Source organism: Anabas testudineus, chromosome 1, assembly GCF_900324465.2.
Source record: "Anabas testudineus chromosome 1, fAnaTes1.2, whole genome shotgun sequence".
NCBI lineage: Eukaryota > Metazoa > Chordata > Actinopteri > Anabantiformes > Anabantidae > Anabas > Anabas testudineus.
Genome location: NC_046610.1, coordinates 9,152,859 through 9,162,339, shown reverse-complemented (window position 1 = coordinate 9,162,339; position 9,481 = coordinate 9,152,859). Strand labels below are relative to the sequence as shown.

The 9,481-nt window shown below is 39.6% G+C and overlaps 1 protein-coding gene across 1 annotated transcript; it reads right to left on the bottom strand.

Annotated features, from left to right (window-relative positions):
- Positions 1-206: 206 nt before the first annotated feature.
- Positions 207-9,278, bottom strand: usp38 (ubiquitin specific peptidase 38). The gene is made up of 11 exons (XM_026360463.1): positions 9,130-9,278; positions 7,085-7,775; positions 5,843-5,978; positions 5,522-5,651; positions 5,209-5,310; positions 4,654-4,812; positions 4,296-4,489; positions 4,109-4,202; positions 3,814-3,920; positions 2,162-3,500; positions 207-1,499 (listed from the first exon to the last, which is right to left on the bottom strand). Exons 2-11 carry the CDS (start codon positions 7,764-7,766, stop codon positions 1,335-1,337), a joined length of 3,108 nt encoding a protein of 1,035 aa, XP_026216248.1. The 5' UTR covers positions 7,767-7,775; positions 9,130-9,278; the 3' UTR covers positions 207-1,334.
- Between the last annotated feature and the right edge of the window lie 203 nt (positions 9,279-9,481).

Sequence of the window (9,481 nt, the reverse complement as noted above, 5' to 3'; positions counted from 1 at the left end):
TGCTTGTTTCTGGGTAGAATTCCTGAGATCTACAGTATTACTAATGCGCTGAATTAAACTTTGAACCATGTCACCTCAAAGATTTTAATTAAAAATGTATTATTTGCAGTTTCAAAACTTGCACTGGTGATCATGAGATCACCATGTGCTAATTTGAGACCATTTCCAGTAGCTGATCTATTCAAACCAAAATACTGAAACACATTTAATAAAAAGCAACAAAATGTGATTAGTTTTAGTGTAGGGAAAGCTGGCGCCATTGTGAACATAACCACAGCACAGCTGAGGTGTAAATACAAATTCCTCTTCAGAAATTTGCAGTAAATATCAAAAGGCACATGAAATCAGCACAAACACATAAGTCTTCCTGAATAATGATATTAGATACGCATGTTTAAATAAGTAGCTGTAAATGTTGTCTAGTCTGTACATCACACTTTTGCGTGATAACAGCTTTAAATAAAAATTCTGGAGATGCCCTGATGTTGGAAATTTCCCATATATACTTCATTTTTCATTTGTACTGTGTATTACATGATTATTCAGAAAATATATTTAAATCATAAGTACATTTATTGCATGAGATATGAAATCTATAAAACACCAAAGCACACATCAAAAAGTTTCAGATATCTTGAAAATCAAAACAATTGGGAATAAAGGTTGCATGCAAATCAGAAAAGTAAACAAAGTCGCACTCGTGTTCAGAAGTATGATAATTCAAAACAGTTTATCTTACAGCAGAATGCTTTTTGTCTGTATTGTAAATTGTACATGCATGTGTTTGCATATGTTTGTGTATGTGTTTTTGTGTGAGGTAATATTATAAAACGCTCAGACAAGCAAGATAACATGAACATGTTCCAGTCTGAATCAATTTCACATTATCAATGTGAAATTCAAAAGCTTATTAGGAGACTAATAGTTACTGAAGTTACTCCCGTAACATCAAAGTACACCGAGTCATATTTATTTTATTTAAATGAAAAGAATACATTTATACCAATGAGTTGTTGTTGTTTTTTTACCTCAGGTTTAGAAATTTGGAGTATGTGATAATTACAAATTCAAGATCATAAAAAATAATCGAATTAAATAATAATAAAAAAAAATTTAAATGATGACAGTGGTATAAAAGCTATTTTAATCAAAATCAAATCTAGGATCAAGAACAGCACAGACGCCCTGTGTATGCGTTCTTAGATCATTTCAGTGCTTGTTTTATGAGGTTATATGCACATCTATGGTCTGGGAGTTCAGGCTCCTCTTGGAAGCAGTCCAGGGCCCCCTTAGTGCTAGTTCATCTGGGTCTTCTGAAGCATTTTTTTCTACTATTAGAATACTAGTCTACTAATGGTATTGAAGCCACCTCCCCCCCCTCCTCCACCAGATGGGCCACAGCTCCCTGGTGGGTTATTATCATCTGAACCGTTGGGTCTGAAAGAGCAGGAAGATGAAGGGGCCTGGAGAGCCTGGGTCCGAGCAGTGAGTTCCTGTTCCTATTGATATCACAGAGGAAAGAGAGATGTTTAACTCTTCAGATCACCTTCCACTAGAAAACGGGTAAAAAACAGATAAAATACCTAAACAATGCTGAATGAAAGAGTTAATAGTATATTAATAATCTACTGCTATGTGACAGGGCATCACTGTTATCACAGCACCCTCTAGAGGTGATTTACATTGATCACTCACAAAAGTGCGTTGGAATGTCAACTCAACTCTGCATGGTTCAGTGAGTCGTGAAATTACGCCTCACGTCTTATAACAGGACAGTTCAGATTTGGCTCAAAGTACAATGAGAAAAAAAACCCATCCTATATTCTGCAGACTCTTAGTTATCTGTAAAAGTGTGGTCTGTTTTCCCTCTGCCACTTTCCACCTGAGAGAATCTTCTTCAGTGCTCAACTTTCATAATAACCTCACATTTGAAATGGTTAGTGGTAACAATGTGATGTCAAAAGTGTGTAAAACATGAAAAATAAAAACAGTCTTTCAGCCAAGATATCAAATAGACCTCTTGGCAGCAGATTAAATACTTTCTCTAATGTCAATCACGTTGCATATTATTTGCATTTATTAGTATAATTTATAGAAACTGATACTGTGATGATTGATATAAAGGGAGAAGAATGCATTCTTTAATTTTCTCCCCACTTACCTGTAAATACAGCTTATTGTCCTTGATAATAGCATCCAGTAGTTCTTTCTGCAGAGGAGGCTCAGCATTCACTCTTGTTCCATTTGCCATTAGTCCCCCATTTATGTTTTGCCCCGGTAGTTCCTGTTTTCTGTACATGAGCACATAAGCAGTGTCCTTGGGGAAGCGATTAGTAATGTTTTGCACTGATTGGAACGATGTGAATGTCACTCTGCTGTCATTAAACAGTAGCCAATCCCTTGCCTCCTGGCCACTATTAGGGAGGGTGTCTCCTTGTTCAGGTGCAATGGAGAGAGCTGAGCAAGTGGAGAGGCTGCACTCGGCCTGGCCATTCCCCAAATCCTTGAGGGCAAAGTGATTGGCTGGATGCTGTGTTCCATCTGCTCCATTGATGTTACGACCATACGAGTAGTAGTGGCCACTCTCGGATGATATACCAGAATGCATCACCACTGAGCTGAGGACGTACGGCACTGACTGGATTTCTCCTCCTCTATTTATCTGCTCTGTTCCGTCTATCCTCTCGTTCTCTGCTTCATCCTCATCGTTTTGAGACGGTTTGAGCTTCTTGGCCAGATTCTCGCTGCTCTCCGGAGAATCTACTTGCAGTGGAGATGAAGAAGAAGAGGAACACTGTGATGGCGTTGAAGGGGCATGTACTGGAAGTCTCATGAGTGGCGGGATGGTGACATTGTCCAGAATCTTCCTCCGGACATGACATTTGGCATCATACGAGAATCGCAGCAGGGTGAGGATCAAGTACTCAGGTGCTGACACCACCTTCATGGTCTTCTCTGCTCGGTGGAGGGAATTACACTTCTCACAAAAATAGGCATTGTCCTCATCCAGGATCTCTGGGGCCAGAAAGTAGTTTACCAGGTCAGGCACAGAGAGAGGAGGATCATTTGTCATGGGCACAAAATGGACATTACTAGCCAGAGCTTTGGCTGAACCTGCTTCAGCAATTTCACTGCCACCATTGACCGATCCCTGACAGAGAACCTTGGGCTCCTCTGAGGGCCCTTCATGTTGAGGGCCATTGTGAGAGGTGGCAGAAGGACAAAAGGCCAAAGAGAGGTCTGTAAAAGGCTCCTCTTTCTCAGAGATGCAGTTGCACTGCATACAGCGAATGCCTGTGATCAGCTTCCCACCAAACATCCTTTCTATCAAAGTCCTTCCATCGTTTCCAGGTTTGGTTTCTGCAAGAGTGAAAGATGACTCTTTGCTCTCCTCTGGAGAAGTCTGACCTGTTTGGTCTTTACTGTTTGTGTCATCAGGGGAGGAAACTTTTGGCTTAGCCGATTCCAGAACCTCAAGTGTTTTCTCCTCTTCATGCAACCTTGATATCAGGAGACAGGGATGCTCAAAATTAAGAGGAAACACAATTGTGCACAGATTATAATTGTTCTTATTCTACTCTTATGAACAAACTTTCACATCATCATTGACATGACATTGACTTGACATGTATTGTGTTCTTAAAGCCAAGGCTTTAATATTTTGGATTCTACATTCGGTGACACACAAATTATTCTATTATTATTTTCCTTACACTGGCATGAAGGAGGAATGCAGGAAAAGCATTTCACAGTTAAACATGACACAATCCTATTATCATTGATTCACTCAATCTGTTTGGAGTGCTACTGTACCTGTCCAGAAGGAATCTAAGGTACTCAGAACAGTCCTGCTGAGAGCCCACATTGAACCAGGGAGGCCGAGATGCTTCCAAGAAATTTCTGGGAGCATATGCTGCCCTCTGTAGGACACAGACACAGACACAGACACACACACACACACACACACACACACACACACACACACACACACACACACACACACACACACACACACACACACACACACACACACACACACTGTAATCCACTGTTGTAATCCTTCAGTAACAATATAGTGTATTATCCATTACAAAAGGACAACCCCCACCTGAGTGTGTGCAAGGAAAGCAAAGAGCAGCTGAAGCTTCTTCATTAGTGTGTTGGAACCGTTTAGTTGTAATGATAAAACATGCCTCCTGAAACTGAGAACAAAGATTATATTTACTACTTATGTTTCTTAAGAACATTAAATTCGAACTAGTGTGGCCTTACAGTGTGTGGTGTAAACGACTCACTCTGTGGCCATGAAGAGCGTCTGGATGATGCTGTTCATATAGCAGGTGTTCCCCAGGTTGACCAGACCTGTCTTGCCGGTCTCTGACTTCCCAGCTTGCCTCACTAGACCAGAGGCAAACGAGTTGGACTGAGATGTCCAGGCACTTTGATTCAATACCACTTTTATCTTTTCTTCCTCTGGTTTTGGGAGATCCTGACAGCACAAATTCAAATGATCAGATTCAGAGCAAATTCTGTTAAATGCATCAGATGTAAGAACAGTTCTTCGCAGATTCTTACAATAATTTATTCAGGGTTTTAAAAGTTATGTCTGATGATACTTAAGTACATTTCCAGCATAAGGCGTCCTGGCCTTACCTTGATGGCCTCTAGTATGTGGTCGTACAGATCAGGGAAGCCGGAGTATTGGTACATCATGCAGTGGATGAGCTCAGTGAACTGCAGCAAGAAAGCTTTACTGGTGGAGAGACCATCTGTCCTTAAGGATTGGACTAGATGTACCACATGTGGAACAACCTGGGAGAGTGAGGGGCGAACAGAAAACGATAAGGACAGTGTGTTGCTGAAAACACAGGAGGGTTCTGCTAATATTAATCATACAAATCTGCAACGTGGTCAGCCGGGAGGGTAGTCGCACATAAGGAACCCCACAGAGGGTTCAGTCTCATTTGCTGAGTATTTTTGAGACTTTTCATGTTTTTAGATGCTAATGAAAATGGCCAACTCAAGGACCATTGCTCTGCATTTAAGTGCTTCACACATCATTAGTGGGAGAACGCCAAGCCTGGGGTTCTGGGAAAAGAATTCTATGCAGCTTTGAAGTAATTTAAGCCAGAAGAGAAGAACTGAGAAAACCAATAAAGTGGCCATATGAGAGGGAAATGGGCTGTGAGGAGACAGGAGATCCCTTACCAAATGGAAGGCCTCAGGAGAGTGTTGGAAACTCAGCAGCATATGAGAGAGCACAGCTAGTGCCCCTTGCCTCACTATGGGATACCACAGACGACTGAACACCTATGGGTTTAAAAAAAAAAAAAAAAAAAAGTTTATTTAATAAATACACTTATTTAAATGCTTTGACAATTCTGGTAAGATGTTTTATTCGGCTAGGATGAAGTATATTTAAGAATAACTGCTACAATCTTGTTATTACTATAGTTCAACATCTGAGAATTAAAAGGCGCATAAACTTTCTAAACTGCAGTGAAGAGATCTCGGTACAAACCAGCTCAATCTTGAGCAGAGTGACGTCAATAAGGATAGTGAACTTCTGAACTGCAGCAAGTCCTTTCAGTAGAGCAATGACCCATGTATCCACGTGTTGGGCCAGAGGCCAAGAAAGCCAGTCAATCATCCTACACAAACAGAAGAATGTGTTCAGAGTAAATAATGTGCAAAACGTGCTAATGATAACATTCGGCTGTTCTACGTGTGGAGAAAATGGTGAAAAATTAACGTTACGATTACACAGCCATTTGGCCATGTATAACAAAAAGATTTTGAATTAGACACTGGCACAGTCAGACGACTCAGTGTGGGAGATAACCTGCAGAGTGCTTTGGTCATGCTTGCGTCTTTAACGTTCTGGTCTGTAGTGAGACTCTTGATAAGCACTGTGATCATCTGGACTGGGATGTGCTGGACAAGGCTGGCCAGGGCGATGGATGGGTCAAAGGAGGGGTCTGCAAGACAGAAATCACAACAGAATATAGAAGTGGTCCTTTTCTTTACCGCTACTTTTTAAATTTACATTTAATCATTTGGCAGAAAATATCACTAGTATATACAGTACATATATACAGTCCGAGGGGAAGACAACATCAATGTAACACAGAGGCCTCAAACCTTATTGATTGAAAACAATATAAGCTCCACACAAAGTTTGGACTTATTGGAGGACTGTGAAAACTGAAGGTTAATAAAGTTCAATCAAACTTTTAGCTGCTGATCCATATCCAGATTCTTTGGTACTCCTTACTGAGTATCCGCTGATACAATTATTATTGTCTGTATACATGATATAGTTTTATGGAGTACAGTTATATGAGCTAGCTATAGGCTTCAAGGCTACAAACAACTTAACAAAACAAAATAAATCCTGTAACGCAGCTGTCCTGTGATAGTTTCTGGTAATATTTTGCGTAGTGTTTTATACATTTTGTGTAATATCTTAGGAGTGCATATGTGGCTTTGTTTGGACATCAGGTTGACAGCATCTCTGATGAACCAAATATTGAAGTTCAACTGCAGCACATTAGGAGTGCAGTTCACCTGAAAAGTGTCACTGAAATGTATTGATGCCGTTAGTGTGGCTGTTTAACTGAAACTGCTGCCTGCTGTTATTTTGTAGTGCTGCAGGAAAACATACTGCTTGATTCTGAGGATGTAAATATAATTATCCCAGTGTGTAAAATGAGGCCAGTACTACCAAAATGAAAATATTACTATATTATTATATATTATTAATACTATATTACTATATTATTATATAGTGAAAATTCAACATGTAAAACAAGTAAACCAAGGGATCAAATTCAGATGTTGTATAAAACTGTTCCCATGTGAACCCTCATGTGCTAACAACACTGGTACAAGTGCCAAAATTTAAAGACAGAATCATGGGTCTACGCTGCCAAACGCAAATACTCTTTTTCATCACTGACAAGAAGATTATCTTTAAATCAATGAATATAAAAAAAATGTTTTTGCTTTAACATGAAATGAGATTTGTTTTACCCTTCTAACCTGCAGTTGCTTGTAATTAGGCAAAGGATGGAAAGTGTCTCACCTGTGGAAGAGATAATCGCAAACACTTCCTGCAGTGAAGGAAGCAGTGTGGCAGGGTCAGCCTTCCAGATGTTTTGCAGCAGTGTGCTAACCTTGGTCACCTGACCTACATACTCTCTCAGCTCCCGCTCTTGACTGGCAAAGCAGTGGAAGTAACTGATGGTCCTCACCAGCTGCTGGCAGAACAAAACTCCAGACTTATCCCTTGGTATGCACTGCACAAAGTCTGACAGCAGGGTGCCCAGACGGGCGCAAAGAGCAGGCTCTGGACGTTCACACACCATCCTTAAAACCTCCACCTGAATTATAGAGAATATCTCCAGCACTGAGGGACAGCTGATGAGCAGCCGCAGGCAGCAGTGAATGTAGTCTATAATGGCTGGGTCTTTGTGGTCCAACTGGCCATAGCCCTGCTGAAGAAGGCTAAGAACAAACTCTTTACTGAAGAAACACTCAAACTCGGGGCGGTGGTAACGTGCATATGCTTCCAAAACTTGGAAGCCGATCTGCTTCTGAAAGCCATCTTCACCAAGTAGGATGAGGCGGGTTGTGAGAGTGAACAATGCCCGACACTGTTCCTCCGTCACTTCCTTCTCTGCTGCTTCCACTACTTTCTTCACAATGGCCCTCTTCACTGGAACAGAGTGATTGGAGCTCACGAGGCCCTCTAAAATCTTGTCCATGATGACAGCCTGTAGAATGCAATTCAGAAAATACAAATGGACACATGTAAATACATTTATTGAAATTATAGTTGTTTAAATAAAAGGTATGTAAAAGAGCATGGCAGGTTTGTGATATCACAAATTGGCTATATTGCAGAAATCAAACTGAATATATGTGAGAGTTGTTTGGTGTACAGAGCTCTTTTCACACCAAGTAAACCGATTGTCTGCATTTGTTCAGTGAACAACCGTCAGCATACAAACATGTGTACTCAGCTGAAAGGACAGCAGCTGGGCAATACACACACACACACACTGTGAGCAACGGTAAAATTATTTTTTGTAATAATAAATTAGGATAAACCAACTATTTTAATAAATAACCAGTAAAGCTTGAATGTTTTACTTATTGAACATTTGATATTAGAAAATATTAAACATGTATTTTCTGTTTATTTATGTAATTCTCAAATTAGAATAAATAAAAACTATTTAATAAAAAAATATATATTTAAAACATGAACAGGTATAAAAACAGTCAGTAATAATTAAGATGGTCTTTTAGAAGAGTTTTATTTCTCAATTTGCTCAATTTGAGTTTTTTATGGAATAATATAAAGATGGTTTAGGGCTCACTAAATTAGATGTCACAAATGTTTAATACATTTTTTATTAATTTTTTTAATTTTCCAGAAGTAAATACCAGTAACTCCTCTAATTACATAGCTAGTAATTTAAGCATAAAATAAAAGATGGATGAATAACTTAGACATATATGTAGTTAGTTCACATATATGAATGTTACATGATGTCAAAGGTCTGAAACATTAACATAGTATAAGGAATTTCTAATCCAGTGTTGGTCAAAACAAACATACAAAAACAATTTCATCCTAACGTCGGTGACAGGCTGCAAAATGTACTGAAAACTAGATTTAATGCTTCAATTTAGGTAACAATGATTGAACAATATCGCCGTATTTTGCCGAACCAACAGCAAACCCCCGCAGTAGAAATCAATATTGCCTTAAACGTGTTTACTACTTGTTTACATGAGATTTTTCCCCTTTTTCTCGACACTTCAGACAAACATTGACCAGCTGCAGGAGGTTAGCATGCTAACGCTTACAGCAATGCTAACTGTAACGGATATCTCCGACGTCTCCGGCAGCTAAAATATGGATCTAAAGTGATAACGGAGCCGCTTGTGCCAGCTTTCCTCCTCCGTGGCGACAGTGTTGACTAATTTCCTTCAACAATAAAAACATGAACAAAGCATCCAACAGGCCTGACGTTAGGGAGCTAACGTTAGACACCACTGACTTAGCATAAACACCGCTATGCATTAACGCCACACAAAGGTTTTATAGTACGTGCTTACCCAAATAAAGCATGTCAACAGTGTCCAACTAGAAAATCCTCAACTGTCGGCCAGATTTAATCGTCTTTCATGGGATAAAACCGTGATATGTTGGTTCATTTGATCGCTCAGAATCAGCTGATTAATCCTTCACTAGCGTCATTCCCACAGACACCGACGCTGCTAGGACCCCTGTGTAGAAACAATTTTCGTCTTCACATTGCCTGTTGCTCAGCCTTTGTATGTTGACTAATAATATCAGCTCTGTTTTCCGGACAACATTTATAAACGTTTTGAAAGACAAGATTTAAATGTAGTTAAATTCTTAAAACGATATTTACCCACGTCTGACACCTTTATGTACAGTTGATGT